At 34.0% G+C, this 18,363-nt stretch overlaps 1 protein-coding gene across 3 annotated transcripts; it reads right to left on the reverse strand.

Moving 5' to 3' along the window:
* Positions 1 to 723: 723 nt before the first annotated feature.
* LOC106639631 (proton-coupled amino acid transporter-like protein pathetic) lies at positions 724 to 18,112 on the reverse strand. Of its 3 annotated transcripts, none has more exons than XM_014353330.3 (8): positions 17,752 to 18,112; positions 7,993 to 8,060; positions 6,753 to 6,842; positions 4,052 to 4,409; positions 3,485 to 3,760; positions 3,225 to 3,403; positions 2,708 to 2,877; positions 724 to 2,580 (listed from the first exon to the last, which is right to left on the reverse strand). In XM_014353330.3, exons 2-8 carry the CDS (start codon positions 8,049 to 8,051, stop codon positions 2,252 to 2,254), a joined length of 1,461 nt encoding a protein of 486 aa, XP_014208816.1. In that variant the 5' UTR covers positions 8,052 to 8,060; positions 17,752 to 18,112; the 3' UTR covers positions 724 to 2,251. The 3 variants fall into 3 exon arrangements, with proteins under 3 accessions (XP_014208816.1, XP_089452474.1, XP_014208817.1); XM_089596348.1 differs by lacking the exon at positions 17,752 to 18,112 and adding an exon at positions 11,780 to 11,853; XM_014353331.3 differs by lacking the exon at positions 17,752 to 18,112 and adding an exon at positions 11,433 to 11,762.
* Positions 18,113 to 18,363: the final 251 nt, after the last annotated feature.

The raw sequence follows: 18,363 nt of genomic DNA on the forward strand, positions 1-18,363 counted from the left end.
TGAATTATACATATATGTATCCTGATTTATTTAAATTGAATTCCTCACAGATAAAAAAATTGGAGCTCGACAGGTCGTCAAAAAAAAAAAAATAATAATAAAAAAAAAAACAAAAAAAAATAGCAAATAAGCTTCATTGATTCACCAACGCCTTTTGATTACGAGTTCCTGAAACAGCTTTGATATTCATTTTTTAATGAAATAAAAACAAAAAGACTCCGTTACATTGTTTGCTTACGGAAATACAAGACAACGTATGAAATGAAAAGTGGGTTGTATGTCTTTAAAAGTTCATTGCTCCTTATCGATCGGCTTTCAAATTTATTTTCCAAATCAGATAAAAGGTAACATCAATTATTCCGATCTCCGTTGACGTCATTAAGTATTCACGCTTTAGGCTTTAGACGGTTGCCATTAAATTACGGCTATCTGTTCACGTGAAATTTATTCTTCAGTAGCTGCCAGATTAACCAATCGCGTATCGTTATTATAAATCATTAATTTTAAAAACACCTTACATGTATCGATAATCTTTGCGAGTAACGATTTACATTTGGTATGACTTGGATAAATGGTTAGGTAGACAAAAATACACAAAACGTATGTATCAAAAACCAAAAGTATGTTTACTTTATTAAAAAAAAAAAAAAAAATTATAAAAAAAATTATAATAATAATAATAATAATAATAATAATAATAATAAAATGAAGAATCCGTTGTACAACATGTGCATACGCTACTCATTGTCACTAATCATTATAAAATATCGAATAACAAGGCCTTTGACAATTCGTCGCAGCTGTACAAAAATTTCTTATACTTTTATTTATTATGCATCAACATAATCTAGCGAATACCCCCATGGTAATCGAAACTATTATAAAAAACTATTTACAAATGTGATTCTGGAAAAATTCTTTTAAACAAAAAGTTATTGCACATCGCAATACTTAAATATGATCTTTAAAATCTCTTTTTAACTGGCTACTATTAAAAATATAAATCATAGCGCAACAATAAAAAACGTATCAATTTTGTGGAGAAAAATTACAAATGAGATGTATGACATTTATCTTACTTAGTATCTGTAAACAGCCTGAATAAATAAAAATAATAAGAAACAACAGGTGCTCAAACAAAATACTTTTAAAACGATAATAGACAGTTTTTTAGGCTCATCCTTATCTTATACGTAATCTTTCTATGATTCAATTTTCGACTGTACATAAAGCACTGAGTCGTTTTCAGACAATGCAGACGAAATGATAAAAGTGAATGTCACGGTTTTACACACATCTAGTACTGAGTAACAGATGTTGTACATTCGAGACCAAATAAAAATACTTACAGCGGCCTTATAAGTATTTCAAGGATCACAATGGAACCCTTTCGATATCGCAAAGCATTAAAAATATTTTTTTTTTTTTGACATAATATACAAGAAAATATTGCATTTGTGTATTTCAATGTTTAGAACAGGCGAAAACTGTTGTATGCAATCTTAGTGAAAATATTTAATTAATTTTAATCAATGTTATTTGTATACGAAAGGGTTGAAAGTTTTACTGCGCATTAGCTTGTATGTCCTTACTACTACGAATACTTGCTAATCTTAAACTCAATTGCAATTCATGGTATACGTAATTTATCCACTAAGAAATTCGTATGTATAATTAAAAAAAAATAACATTAAAACAAAACGATGGATCTTGAATTACAAATAAAATCAGTTATGATACTGCCCAAGATGTACAATTTTATAGCCCAAATATGTTATCATTTCATTGTGCCCTTTTATATTGTGCCTTTTAATGATTTCTATATATATTTTTTGACACTTTAAAAAATATGTATATGTATATACATATGTATATTTCATTAAATACAATTAATAAATACTTCACTCAAACATGTCAAAATTAAAAATTCATCTACAACTTGAAAGTTTATCCATAACAGTTAAAAAAATGTGCACGAACATATTAATTTAACGTTTACCCAATGACATTGTCAAGCTCAAATAAATACAGAAATGGTAGTAATTAGTTCGAAATCTCTTTTTTTTGTCCTTCGGTTCATTTCTCATCGATATATGTCAAAATGAAAAAAAAAATTTGGCCATATATAATTATTCGTCATCCAACCACAAGATCCAAAAAAATTAAGTTACGTTAAAGGTAGATCATTATTTACAAGACATGTGTTATATGTCTCTCACTTATGAAAAAATACGATGCGTCACCAGTACGCCTATTGTCGAAAAGTTTGATTTGTAATACCATGAGCTAACAGTATCGTAGAATCAGTCGTATTGGCAGATATTCCAATATCTGTTGTTGTAGTGTAACGTTGAATAATATCTTCGATCGAGATCCAGGAGCCAGTGATTAAGGCACACGCAGCTAGTGTTATTAGGAAAGTGTTTTTCCAGACTCTCCAATAACCGGCACCGAGATGACCATCCCAGCATGATACGGTTTCAATAAAAGCAGGGATAAAAATTCCAAGAATCGAAAAGAATACTGAACCCACCAGTGAGATGAAGGGCTCCAAGTCTGGTACTAACATGGCGACACTCACTGCAATATGAGTGAAAAATAGTTGTATTCGTTGTTATGATCCGACAGCAGTATACGCATAAACTGCATGATTTGATAATGCGTGAAGCTATTTGTAAAGAAAAAAAATTAATTTTTGTCTGTGTACCTGTAAGAAGGACCATGAGAATCCTCATGACTGTTGCGCCGAGAAACTCCCATCTGTGGCTGAACTTGTGCTTAATGGTATTCCAGATTATCTCCAGAGGTACGAAAAACTGAAGACCATACGTTAAAATGATGGCAAGCGTGATTAAAATGTTTACTGCTTGACCAAGGCTAAAAATGAAAATCATTTGATAATTGTATGTGTTATAATTACTACCTTATACAAAAAAGAAAATTTTTAATAAGGTGAATGTCCCAACTATCACTCACTCAAGCAGAAGAAATGTCCCAATCATCGGTTACTTTATTTTTATTTTTACAGGTCTCAGATATATTTTCAATAAATAACAAGGTGGATTTGTATCAAAAACATTATTTTTTTGTGCCCCAATGACAATTCATTCATGTTTGAAAAAATTTATATTAAGATATAAAGAAAAATGATCGATAATTGGGACATTCACCTTATGTTGTGTCTATGTTAAACAAACTAACGTTATCACTAACGAGATACTTACGGATTTTCTATCGGAAGGCTTAAGGTAATACTGCCTTGAGCTTCTTCTCCATAACTCATGTATCCGAACACTCCCATCATAGTGTAGAGTCCTATAACGACTGTCATTGAAACACTGAGTACGCTGGGACAGCCGATAAAGTGACCTGGATTGGCCATACTATTTTCAATAGGCATAATCTACGGAAATACAGATAACGACAATGAAGCAATGGATTTATAATATTATTTGACTAATTGTTGCAAGACAAAAATACTCACAGTGCCTATTCCTTCAATAGCAAAAATGACGGTTGCAAAGAATTTTGGAAACTGATGCCAGCTTGACCATAAATGTAATTTTTCAATCGGTTGAAGGTCTTTGAATATGAAGTACAGTGTAATCGCGAAACCAACGGTCAGACTCATATTGGCCACGACCGAGAAAGGCACAAGGATCTTTAGATTCCGGATCTGCCCAAGAAGAATCAATGCTGGAATCAAGCAGAGCATGTACATCCTTTCGTCGATGTTAACTTCACTGTAGTAATCGCCCAACTGTAATTCAAAGGAAAAGTGATTAAGTTTTCTATTATTTAGAGAATTTTATGATTATCGACTTTTATTTGGAGAATAATCAAACAATGTCAACTTGGATGATATAGTCAAAGTGGTAGTACGATTTGGTTTGAAACAAATTGTTTTGTGACCCATATAAGAGTTCTTTTATTCGTTCTTTCAAAATGTCAGATGTACGTTATTTCAAATCATTTTTTTTTTTTTTTTTTTTTTTTAATAAAAAAAAGTTACACGACAACTTCTCTTATTTATTATGAGAATTACACTTACCTTCTTGATGCCCTTAGCTATGAACACAACGTAAACACACGAACCACCCACGTAAGTTGCGCATAACGCCCAATTAACAAAGTTTCTGGCAAAATTGCCGTATTCTCTGAGCGGTTTGGGTCCACACTCGAAAGCAGCAGCGGCAGTATCGGCATAACTCATCGATGGCGTTTTCGTCTTACGACAGAGGACATGCGACGACTTGACGAGGATGTGCACACAATGAGAGCACAGGATGCCAATCAGTACCGTACCGATACCGCCGACTAGCAGACCACCGTTTCGTATGGCAAATGGCATGGCCAAAATACCCGTACCCAATGACGACTTGATTAAATGCGTAGCTGAACCAGTATCACTGCAACGAAAAAAAAATTTTTTTTTTGCTGATACGCACATCTGTTGTCAAATGTCTTATACATGTTGTCAGGTGAGTTCTTCGACAATGCAGTGTTAGCTTGATTTTGATTTTAGAAAGTGCGATTTTTGTTACTATTAAAACTTATGCAACTGCTGTTTTTAAAGAGGACTCAATTTTAATTTAATTTAGCAAACATTACATTATAATATAAGAGACTTGAATAAAAAAAAAAAAACAATCTTTCAGGAACGCATATTAAAACGCACATACACATACAATAAAACGCCAATATCTGATTGTTCAATAAATTTTGTGCAGGTCTTTTGTTGTTCAGTGATAAAAGCCATGTGGATGGATAAAATTTAATTTTTTGCTTCACTCCTCCGCACTGATAATGAAATAAAGCTTTCAAAAATTTGACGTATTAATTGATTGTGAGAGAGCAAATTTTTTTGTACGAAAATAATCAACTTGGCCCTTTTGTATAGAAACTGATATCTGATTAGTATTTCAGTATTATCTCGCACTTTGTTTCGATACAATGTCAATGACTTCTTTTTTTTTACAAAATTAGAATTTGCAATACAATATTTGTAGATTGATACTATTTATACAATAAAAAATGGCACGTGGCATCAAATTTAATCTTGTTAGGTTCTGTAAACAAATCTCACTGAATGAAAATAAACCATTCTTTCCTGTTAAAAGACTTCCTAAAAAAACCAGTTATATACTCAAAATTTCTCAAATGGGCATTTTATTGAGCATAAAAAATTGATCGTAGGCATGTTATCTGGTAAGATAAATCAGTCCAAACAAGCACACATACAAGGCATTTACAAATAGTCGAGTTTTTGAAGGGGATACAACCTTGATCTCGATGCAGGACTTTACAGGCACAGGTGAAAGGTTCTAGCATTCGACGAATGCTTGACCTGTTTATATTTTTCGACAAGAGATACAAAAAAATTGCACAAAAGACTGGGTGACGAAAGTTGCTTTCTTTTTTTGTTTTTATGGGAGGGAAAAAAGTTAATTGCAGCTTTTTGGTGAATGCTCGTGCGGAAGGCCTTGAGAGGCATGAGACAATTTCACAAATAGGTTTTGGGAGTCCATTGTGGAACCGTAAGAGAATTCCATTAGCTTTCGTGTACCTGATACGTGAATTTTTAACACGCCAGTCACATAGTTGTCGGATTTATGGTATTTATCATGAATTGTATATAAAGACTTTGATGAAAATGCTAATAAACTTACTGCACTTGCAATTATAATTACACTAATAATTGCAAATAAAATAATATCTATTGATTTATTAATACTGAAGTATTTTAATATAACATCTAGTATCTATTTTTTTTTTATTAAAAATTATCTCCAGTTTTATTAAAATTAAATTTTGCAAAAAAGTATTGAAAAAAATATTAAAAGTACCAGTATTTCTATCTCCTCTCACTGCAGATAAACACGTTGTACATTTTCAAGGCATTTCTATCAACTCCTTACATTTCAAGTTACACTGTGTTCCTCTTTTTTTTCTCTTTTATCAATGATCAAACGGAAACACGCGTAAACTGCAAAACGAGGTAACGAGTATAATTAATAAGGTCACGGACGCCGGATAATTGAGCATTAAGATCGTACATCCGCACAATATTACATTTATTATTTTTACGAAGAGATACGTGAGTCAAAGCAATACAGCCATCATATACGTACGTGTGCAATATTTTTCTTCTATTCTAAACCGAGAGCTATTTCAATTAGTCTTGAGCTGTTTGAGCTAAATATTTACGAGTTTTCCCAAAAAAACGCGAGGTATCCTTCGCACGTCTTACGTATAATTTTACCATACGAGAAAGGATTTTACATATACAAGCGCAATTTTGAAGGTCTTCTACCTTTCTGATTTGTGATCACGTGAAAATATATGTACATACATATGCATGTTTGTAAATCGGCAGTTCGCACAAGACAGATAGGAAATACGGGCATTCGCGTATTTGAGATGTGTGGAAAGAAAGAATTTCCCAGTTAACTACATTAATTCCAAGAGAGAACTATTTATTGACCCATGAAAAAGTGAAAGCTACAGTAGCATTCACCGACAATTCAATAATGATTATCACAATGAAGGCTTAAAGCTCACAAGTAAATCATTATTTTTAAACTCGTGAACCACGCTTTGTTATCTTATCTTGACTGTTGATAAAATTTTAATTCATTATACATCATCGACAGAAACAAATCACGATGAAACAACGTTATTTACAAAAAAATTTACTGTCGTTGTTTAAATGATTGTTATAAATTCCTAAATCACAAGAAGAAAATACTTACGAAGTCGCATGCTTCTTATCCCTGTGATCAAATGGGTTGTAAAGTTCATCCTTTTCAAGGTACTTTTCAATCGTTGGAGCAATTTTCGTTCTGTAAAAAAAAAAGGAAAAAAACAAAATAGAAACAAGAACAGTTGTTTAAGTAATCGAGTATTTCTTATTGAAGTATAAATGTTGAATTACAGCAATTTATCAAGTATAAAAATAATCTATCTCTAAAATGTTTCCAAAAACCACTGGTTGTATGAACAGATAAATAAAAATTTATTTTTTAATAATGTTGAATGACAACGTCATCGATTAAATGAAAAAAAAATTTTTTAATGGGTGCAAAAGTCTAGGACTTCACTTTGCGCCCTTTAATAATGGGCAGAGGGTGATTAGCGGGTGCAAAGTGTACCCACGGTCACAAAGTACGACTTTGCACTCCCAGAAAGAAAAACGTCATTTGCACCTTGAGCATAAACATACAAATCCCGACTTTTGAACGAGATTTTTTCATTTTGAGCCCATGATACAAAGACTATTAATATCTACCACTCAAAAATGTATCGCTTTATATGACAGCAAAAAATCTGTGTGATGAATATTTTTTTAATAATAAATGTAATTTATTTCCGTCATGATTCGAGAAAACTTGTAAGCAACGATTTTTGATGCGTATATTATTCTCTGTTTTTTTTTAATTGCAACGCTATAGAACAAATAATCACTTACGGTAACATACGCAGACTTTTTGCAAATTTTTATTATCTCTCTTTTATTTACTGTCTGATACGGTCTCTGATCTTCGTATCAATAAATATTGCGTTAAAAAATCATTTTACTGGGTTTGTTATTTAAGTGAGATGCAATTAAGAGAACCAATTCAGGTTCTTACATTTACTTCATAAAATAAATTCCTCTTAAGTAACATGAAATACTGCTCCAAATGCAAGGAATATTTTTTTTCCGTACCTTTACCGAAACTACTTTTTCTTAAAGAGTAAAGTACCACATTCCTTCCAAGTAAAACATCGCATTTACTGCTTGTAGGAATATTCGCCTTCGGCTAGGGAGGCAATTACCAAGCAAAGACTGCCAAAATACTCTCCTATTAAATAGTGAATACGATTTTTACTAAGGAGGTTATGTAGCACTTCCATTCTCGAAATCAAGGGAAAAAGTTGCACTTCGGTAGAGGAACGAAAAAAAATCGTACAATATTTAATACGACACTAAAAATTTCAAAATATACTTACGTGCTGCTAAAGTCACTCATCTGCTCTCCAGGAGCTTCCACATCTTTTTTCTTGGTCATTGTAGTAACCTGAAATATAAATTTTAGTTTACTGTCGTACAAAAAATAGTAACGAAATGAAGTTATCTATTTGAAAATATTAGTTGTAGAAAGTAGATGAATCATTTGAAGTTAAGAAAAAAAGTTTAAAATATTTTAATTGGATTTTAATAGTTTCAGGCAGATACGTAAAATCCATTAAGATTGTCAGAAATAAATATTTTATAGGATAATTTCAATCAGCAAAATATTTATGAGAATAAAAGTAAAATGAAGTATTGTACATCAGACTGAGATTAGTCCTAGTTAAAATTAATAAATTTTCAATAAAACATTTAATGTAAAAAATTTATTTTCTAATTTAGTTACATTCAATTAAAGGTCGAATTTTTGGTCTAGTACTTTAGATAACCACCTTGTATTTTAACAAGAGAAAATAATATTACCATCTGTTTACCAACTATGTAACTGTGAAACATATTTCAAACCTAACGTAAGAGTGGTCTAAGTAGCACCGGCTGTGTGCTTTTATGACTATTCGTATACACACTGATATAAATGCTGACTACCTCAAAAATTTCTCACTCCCCTAGGCTTTAACTTATTGGATAGTATTGTTTTAAGAACCATAATTTAATGGCTTAAGATCTTCATCACGATAAGTCATAGTCTCAAAGAAGTTCCGAAGCAGCACCCAAGGGCCTCTTTTACTTTCCTGGTTGGACACGCAGCAGTGTTGAACACTGCTTTTTCTACCAATGGCGCAGCAAACATTCAATAAAAGTACGCAAGGCAGAAAAAAGTTTTACTCATAATCTATTAACATTTTTGACCGCTAAGAGTAAAGCTAATATCCTATTAACTAGTGATTAACTACGTAATATACCTAATGTAAGTGGGTTAACATTTTTAAAATTTTAAGTGCATTTTTCTTAGAAGGGCAGTGGTTACAAATAATAAGAGAAGAAAATCATAGTGTTCTGTAGTGATTCTTTATGGTTCATTTAAAATAATAATTATGATAAGCGGGTAGGTAAACATGTCGATAAATATTAGTCTCTATATTCAGTCTCAGTAATATGCGTTAAGTGCTGTCAATATAAGCTGTAGAGCCTGAATAAACGTAATGAATATACTTAACTCTTTGCCACTTTAAATGATTAGTAGTACATCAAAGGGTAAACACAATAGAAAACTTTAAATGGTTTAAAGCTATTTTTTTGTATACATCCTCATATTTGTAACTGAATACTATGTACAGTGATAGAAAATAATGTCTTAAAAGTTTGACATAAACGTCTTATATTTATGGAACACAACAAAATATTGATAATTAAACCTAAGATATTAATGTATCTAACGTAAGTTTTCTATGTATATAATAAAAGATTCTATCAGGTTAGTTCGAAAAATTTTTACGATAAAATACACGTGAATCGAAACAACTAGGTTAACAAATTATTCGAAAATTGTTTTGAATTTGTCAAAATTGGCAGCGTCTTTCTGCGACACAGAATTTAAAAATGAATATATGTTGGTCTTTAACTTTTTGTTACAAACGTTCTATCAATATTTCATACTGTAATATTTCATCATAACGTGAAGGCTGTTAAAACTTCATAATTTATCCTCATATAACAGTAAAAATTATACTTAATTTTTTGAATTCATCTTAACAGTGTAAGTTACATATCGATTAATTATTTTGATTTTTTTTGTAGTACCATCAGATTATGGAAAAGTATTTCGAATTTCTCGATCTTTATTTGTTTCTTACATTGCTCATTCATTATCTTCCTCCATCTCATAGTTATTCAAGAACTAAACTAAATCTTACAATCGTTAACGTATAATTTATAATGCTTTTATAATTAATACTACAAACCATAAAATTGTAAAATTTTTTTTAAAAGCTTCGAAAGAAAATAGATGTAGTAATATGCGGGCAGAAATATATGGCTCCTAGTTCAGATAGTTTATCAACCTGACAATTGAGGATGTAAGTTTTTTCGTTGAAAAATGTGAAAATGTAGTATATTAACTGGAAAAAGTGATTTTCAACAATACATATTCATAATAATAAAAACGATAATAATATACTAATGATCACAAATTAAGTAGTATCGTAAATGATGGTAACGAGCTGACTCACAATACCCTGATAATTTTGTTCGATTTCTCTGATGTGTTTTCTAGTATACTTAGTAATGTACTTCCAAATCGAAAAGCAGTTTTAAGATTAACTAAACATGCACTCTTAGATAATACTTGTTTCAACATATGGACACGTCAAACTTAGTAAACAAGTATTTAAAAACAAAAATTTTGTTTGAAAAACGTTGTATGAATGGAACCCTCGAAAGGAGATTGGCCAATGTGACCGCGTTTCCACTTTAAACCAATATGGCCCCTATCATTAATTCTCTTGTGAGAGACCCTAGTGATGAGCCCCCTTAACTAGCCATAAAGTTAAAAAAAAGAAAAAACTCATGATAATTTAATAGTTCGTTCAGAATTTATATTTTACGTTTTGTATAAAATGTTACGAATTTTAATTGGGACAAATGATTTCCAGCTGGATGTTTCAAGTTAGAGTAATATTAATCTTTTCGTACTTAATAACTTATTTGAAAAGTATACTTTTTCTCGTCTTCATCTTTACTGCACCCTCAGTAGGAAAAATAGACTTTGCGCCTGGTGTGCATTTAAGTACAAGGGGTTTCTCCAGGGTATCTCCTATAAATGAATTCGACAATATGTATGTTAAGCTCTTTAAACCACAACCAGTGGTGTGAATTATTAGTAATAATAATGATGCCACTGAAAATAATTCATTATTACTATTTAATTTATTAAATTAGTCCGAATTACTTCAGACGCTACGATGCAGCTCAGTACATAACTAATTGAACGGAACCGCAATAATATTGTAGTCGTACCTTCAGTATCGATCGAGACCTCGTGTACGAGAGCTAGTGGCGCCATTAACCCTCCTCGAGTGAATGTACGCTTATACTATATTTAGGTTATACGTGTCCTTTTTTATTCTTGGTTGACTGTACTTAATCTTTTCAGCGTCACGTGTACATGTAATTTTACCTACTAGTTAAGTCAGCATATATTTTTAGAAAAGCGATAATCAATGATCTAATGACCTCAATTAGGCAATATTTTTTAAACAATACTATTAGTAAAGATTAATACATTGATGACGGTCATACATTATGCACAAGTGCCTTTAAGATTGTCTACCAACAGTACGAAAAAAAAAAAAAATCAAATACTTTAAGAGGCTGGAATAGCGATGCCGTAAGAAATAATGGAGGAAATGGATTGGTTCCATTTAGGAGAACACTGAAAATGTTTTTCCAACTTTTACAATAAAATAAGAATATTACTCACAATAGTATTGCCAGAAATCGAAGTGAAGCTTTCAGAATTATTATACGGTGAAATTAGCGCAATATTTTACGAAAAAAGCACAACTTTTCAGTAAAAAGAAAATTCACGTGTCACAGCCAGGAGCAAAAAGTATATGTATGCAGTCGCTAAGGCATCCTCCAGTCAACTAGCCTCGTGGCTCTCCTGCCACACTAGACTTCCGTCTTCATAGAGCTCATAGAGGCATTACTTAATCACTTAAACTTTTCACCAAAAATACTTGACTCACTCAGACTTTTCTCACCCCATTAATACTCATTTAAGATCCACTATTTTCTTGAGTATCCGTAAACTCAATATTTACCTACCTATGCCGGCTCGTACTATTTTCTCCAAATGCTCTTCTAAAATAGTCTACGACTTTTTCCTCGGCTGAATATACTTTTCTTCACTGCCCGCCGTATTCATGAATCTCCACAACCCCTATACGACATTCGTTCTCTCTCTCCGCTCGTTCGGCCCCCCCCTCTTTACCTTCGGCCTGCCAAACTCTCTTGTTTTGACCTGGGGTGAGCCGTCTGTGGCTGTTGATTTTCCGGGCTCTATTTCCTCTCTCTCACTTTCTCTACCTATACATCCACCATAAACTGAATGGCCTCTTTGTCATTTCTTTTGGACCAGATTTCCGGTTTGCCTAAGTTATTTTCCCGAGCATGTATTACTTCACTTTTTGTATTAAAATTATCCTTTAAATTATCTCACGTGCAACGTATACTGTTATTAAGGGCGGTGCGAGCGCATGCGCTAGCCTTGTAAGCGAACGACCATAGCAGTGTAGAGTTCCCGATGCTAGTCTTTCCGCCTAACTGGTGCCACCAACCCCTCGTAAGGAAGACGTAGTGGAAACTTCTCGAACTATGTAGCCCCTTGGCTCTCCGACACTACCGAATTTGGAAATGAAAACGCTGGCTAGCATTTGTTTGAGATCTGGTTGTTTGAGCGATCATTGCAGCTGTTAGCGATCAATTTAATACGTAGATTTATTACTTTTATGGCTTTCAGAGTTGAAAGAATTAAACATCAAACAAAACATGAATAACAGGAGTGCTAATGACCCAAATCCACTGGTTGTGCTTATTGTGTCAAGTGCCACGAGTTTTAATTAAAAAGAAAAACAGCCTTGTTTGCATGATTTACTTGCGAAATGAAAATTTAATATAGACATTCTACAATAATAATTCTATCCTACTTACAGATAAGTCATCAATCACTTCTGATAAGAACAAAGGACATCGCTGGTACTCGAAGTACAATAGAAAAAAAAAATGAAGTAACTCTTTGTATGATTAAGGAAATCGCAGTCGATTAGCACACAAAAGCTTTCCCGCGAAGATCTTGTTTCACGTTCTTGCGTACAGAATTATTATTTTATTTAATCCATCCATATATTTAATAAAACGAGGAAGTTCCACAATGTGTTTGAGTAACCATCCTCAATTCATACATAGTAATGAATTCTTCGTATAATCGGATAGAAAAAAATGAATGAAACTTGTATTTCGATTTGTCTTTTGTCACTTCTGGTTTCTTAGTGAATAATTTCACACTTACTTTTCATCTTGATATACCTGCCTAATATAGCAACGGAAAAATGTAATAACTTAGCGATTTAAAAAATGAAGCTCTTCTGAATTTATTATTAAGTTGAATATAATTTAACTGTATACTTTTGATATCGGTATAAGCGATTTACCCTACGTTTTACGTCGGTAGATTGGCCATCGAGTATAATCTCAAAAGTAATAAATTCCTCATGTAGCGAGCTGATGATGAATTTCTGGGTGATAAAGTGATATGATCAGAATACAGCGTGACATATTTCCTCCATTAAGTACAATCATAAAAATAAAATAAATAAGTATTTCAATCAAGATAGATTCAAACGAATTTTTTTAATCATTGCCGAACCTCCACGCTGATCAGTCCCGTCCTCGATTGCCAATACCTCGCTAAGCTAACCGATAATTTTGATTGACGAATATCTCAATAAATTAGGAACTATTCGAACGAAGATTCCTCAACGACGTCGATTAGCGTGAATGTGTATATTTTAAATCGGTATTCTCGCACTATCGGACCCCATGGCGCGTCACCTTGATCGAAAAAATACATTGTATACAACGCTGACCCGATCGGGTTTTCACTGATCCCGAAAGATAGTAGATTTTTCGCAGGTGCACAGTCTTTGAAGTCACCTCTCGGAGAGAGGAGCTCGTGCATCTTCTTTAAAGATTTATTCGTGACATATTACAATACGCTACATGACACGCACGTTTTCATCTGTCATCTTCTTTCTCCCTGGTAATCATTGAAATTCTTATAAACAAAGGCCTTCGCATATGAGAGAGAGAGAGAGAGAGAGAGAGAGAGTGCCAGGTGTTCTATAATCCTTGGCCGGCCTTCCACGGCGCGTGTACATGTGCTCGGGTTGTTAATAAAACATACATAATATATGCGTGCTTTTCACGAGTAGGCACAGCGCCGAGGGTGTTACGTAAGCTTTCGCGCGCAATGGCCGCAAAGAGGTCTCATCAACAAGAGGTACTCGTCCACTGGAATATTTCGCGGTTTCTCTTTTGCACTCTACGTTGTACAAACTCCTTTCTCTCTCTCTCCCCCTCTATTTCTTTCAGCATAGGGTGTTATTCACGTGCAGTTATACCTTCTTACTACTCACTTTTGTTATCCGAATGAAAAAATTTGATTTCAAAATATATATTGCACATGCGACAATTACGTTACTAATTACTAGTTCTCTTATAATATTATATTACATACAATAGCTTTTACCAATCCACGTTAAATAAGTGATGTTAAGATGTTTATGTTCAAACAAATATCGATAACATTTTGCCGCAATACTTATTAATAATTATTTATCCACACTAAGGATCGATAATTTTTTATTGTTTGATCTTATTTGTTTAAACATAAATTGTAAAGTACTTTAGACTTGATATGATCTCATCCCGTGGCTATAAATCATACATACATTAACACATAAATATGTCTTCCTCTCTCGCTGTTCGACATTTTCTATCCCTCTTGAATGTGTACAAAAAAGCATTGAAATTAACATCCAATCCGTTTCACTTTTACATACTGGAAAAATATGCGTAACTATTCCTTTTGGAATAGTGCATTAAGAGAACATAAAGTAAGAAACGGTGAGGAGTTTTCTGATGTTTCGTAACGAGTAAAAAATTTCGTAGGTAGACATCTTGTGGTGGCAAAGGAAAAAAAAACCCACTCAAGACGAACGATGGCCGGATTAGTGTCATCCTTTACCTCATCCTTTACTAGCATCTGCTCCCCACGTGCTCCACTTTTTTGATCTCCTTGAAGTGAAACTTAACATTGTAAATATCGCTCGCCCACGTTGCTTGAAATTTGCATACGCAAAAGGAGCTGTGAATCGAATGGTGCATACGTATTTCGTAGAAACAATAAATATCGTCTCTCGTTAGGGAGACAACAGAGCAATGATCATAAAATTAGCATCTGGGCGATATATACGATTACTTTCGGTATTTTCAGGTGCTCGTGCTATTGTTTCGTCAGGCTTTCTCGAGTGTAATGAGTGCATCTTGAACGTGTAAGCGTATACAAGACGCACGTGCAAACTTAAGTACAGCTACCTTATGCAGACGAAGATTAAAATGGCCGAAGTGCAAAGTGACATTTACTGCGGATTATGTTACTGTATAAGTAGGAGAAACTCTTCTTTGTCTTAAGCTCTGTGACTGCTGGCCCATATATTTTTCATAGCAGACGCCATGGATGACAAAAATCAATGAAGATGACTTAGCTGAAGCTGACAGTGAAAGAAAGTCGAGCATATATTTATTAAATCCCGGGGAGTTATTGCGACAATCTCGTGAAAAGACTCCGTATCGCGTGACTCGAACGGATAATGTTTACGTACTCTGTAGAGATAACTTGCTTCTTGAATCTTTCTCCCTTTCTCCCCTGCTATCGCGTGACTTTGTTCAATTGTAGGGAAATCCTATCAACATCTGGCTTTCTGAAAATATCAAGACGTACTTTTTAGCGCTCTGTTCCGTCTATTTAAACTTTTTATTTTTATTGACAAATCTTATCGAGTCTCGATCATATCCTGTTTGAATATAAATTATGTTGTGTGCTCAGGTGTTTCAGGAATGATAAAATCCAGAAAAGTAAACATTGAATTTTTTTTTTTACTTTTTGTTTAGAGCAGTTTTTATCGCGCATCCGAGTATGACAGTTTAAATCACTATCCCGACTTCCAGATAATTTATTCCTGTAACACTCTTGAAAAAATTACTCAACTTTTGATTGCATTTTTCACCGTTACTTGAATAATAGATGATGTAAACATGATAAAACTATTCCCAATCGTTCATTTTATCTTTTTCGAATTTTTTCCCATGCAACGTAACGCACATGTCTATTTCGTAATTACCACACAAAATAAAAACAAACATAAGAAAAAAACAAAAAAAAAACAAAAAAAAAAAAAAAAAAAAAAAACAAAACACAGCACACGTGCCAGTAGTACAGTAAACCCCCCGAGAAAGAGAAGATGGAAAATCGAGCATCACGGAATAACCCAGATCGGATGGTGGCTCACCGGCCTATTCGCCACGATGCCTGTGGCGCAAGCGAAAGATACCGGTCCGCACAGACAGGCAGTCTCGACCCGAAGATGGAGCAATCACCATCAGCGCTTATGGAAGTGAAAATCATCGAACTCGCGGAATCCGACTTGATCGCGCATCTTGATTTTTCTCTCCCTCTCTGTTATGTAGGAAAATTGTGAGGACAGCGTAGACAGTGCGTCTTGTGCTTAAGTATCACGCTACTTTTTATTTCCAACATATTTAAATTTGTTTTCTCTAAAGATCCACACTGCCGACTCATTTGAATTTCGCCACGGGTGATTATTTTACTTTATTTATAATTCAAATGACTAGTAATACACTTGACATGGTAATGATCATTTGTGCGAAGGTCTTGCTGATTTGTTGGGTAACAAATGGGGATAACCATTGCCAATTACTATAAAAAAAAGAAGTAACGAAGTGGCGACGTAAGATCGATAGTAAACAAACGAACCGTTACGGCATGCAAGAATCCCGATCTCCATTCAATAGTGCTCAAGACTGTTGAGCAATAAAACGTGTGTGCATCACAACATAAGCGCGTTTATGCCCATACCAACATAACGGTCTTGAAGTGATTCATAGATTTCGATCGAGCGAAGAGTAGCTCTCTCGTGTGATTAGAGATAGAAGGTTACGAATGTGCTACGACGCTTCTCACTGATGTCGTTGACTTGCGGTTGGATTTTCCTCTTTTCTTATCTGTTAGCCGTCAATGGTGGCTTTACAAGAAATCGTGGCACGGTTGCAACTCTGACGAAAAAAAATGTTCGTAGTTTATTGCTGGTATGTTTTAGAATATCAGAATAATACACTTTTGCGCCCTGAGATGCATTTTTTGAACAATACACCGCTAAATATGTAGGAGTCATTATATAAATCAGTACCATTTACCCGAAGACCCATAATTTTATCGAGACTAACATGTGTATTGAACATTTACGTAATAGTGTCAATGTGACGTATCGTCTTATTTAAAAAAAAACTAATTATTTCATGAATCACTCATAAAATTAAACATAAGTAAGACGGAAGCAAAAAAATTCGAACACATTCCCCATTATTCATAGTAGCATCAGAAAAAAAGGACCCTCAAGGTTCTGCTCTCAGTAAAATTCAATCGGTGCCTAAGATCGGCGCACACTTGAAACGAGCGTTTTTTCCACTCTGTTATTTATTTTCATGTTCAACTTGGTTCTTGTAAAACTACTTAATATACGTATTGAAAAAAATTTTTTTTTAACACAGCTAATAACAATCACGACACGGAAGCAATCAAGCAGAGAAAAACCAAGGAAAACCTACTTGCATCTCAGTTTTTTCTCGTGCTCTTCGTATCACACACCCACGTACGAACAATAATAATAATGGTAGAAGACTGCTATAATTATCTATAATTTAATAAGAGCATCTGTTGAGAGAGAATACACCACCTCTTTAGCAGCACACTGATGCTCGACGGTGCGCTATTGCATATTCCGCGCCGTGTGCGCGAGCGATTTTCAGTTTCACTTTTATCATTGCTTCTCTTTCATAACTACATCTCCCCTTTTTCTCTTACATCCTGGGATTACCTCATTACAAGTAAGTAACACTCATCCGAACTTCTTTAAAAAACGCAACTTTTGACTACTCACCAAGTGTCACAAGTGTAGCTGGGTGGACAGTTAAGGAGGCAATCCGTTCACAATTTTTCCAAATTTATGTCAAACTTTTTTGGCATGTCCTTCGCCAACCAGGCTTGAAATACACTTTTACACTTTTTTTTGTAATTTATAAAAAATACAGATTTTCCGAAAAAATAGTCAACTTATTCGATCGATGCACCGACTATGATACCAGGTCTGTATGAATTGTTATTCAGGTGGCAACGATTGAAATCAAAGAAATAAAAAATTAAAAAAAAGGGTTTAGAAAACTAGTTACTCTACATTCGATGAGAGAAAGAAAATCGATCGACGAGTGACGGCACTCCGCGAACGATGTGCGCCGCTGACGGTCTTTTAGTGCCGAATGAGCCTCTCCTCGCGTTTTTCAATGTATTATATGTATACACACATATACACGGGACAGCGAGTAGAGTGGAGCCCGAGGTGAGTTGGCGGTGGCAGCCACTCGTGGGGTTTCTTCTAAAAGGAGTAGTCCGACTGTATACTCTATTCGGGGACCCACTCGCTTGGCACACGCTGCACTAGCCAAGCTGAGCCATTCCCACTGATCCCATAAAATATACATATAGCATGCCCCCA

This window comes from Copidosoma floridanum, unplaced genomic scaffold (genome assembly GCF_036245765.1).
Source record: "Copidosoma floridanum isolate Cflo_tuat_1 unplaced genomic scaffold, Cflo_Japanese_pri ptg000030l, whole genome shotgun sequence".
NCBI lineage: Eukaryota > Metazoa > Arthropoda > Insecta > Hymenoptera > Encyrtidae > Copidosoma > Copidosoma floridanum.

Excerpts from the sequence above, each read along its gene's own strand:
- LOC106639631 (XM_014353330.3), bottom strand. The coding sequence starts at position 8,051 with ATGACCAAGAAAAAAGATGTGGAAGCTCCTGGAGAGCAGATGAGTGAC. Across the intron at positions 3,761-4,051 it reads TAGCTAAGGGCATCAAGAAG|TTGGGCGATTACTACAGTGA; the intron begins GTAAGTGTAATT and ends TTTGAATTACAG. Across the intron at positions 2,581-2,707 it reads TCTCATGGTCCTTCTTACAG|TGAGTGTCGCCATGTTAGTA; the intron begins GTACACAGACAA and ends CTCATATTGCAG.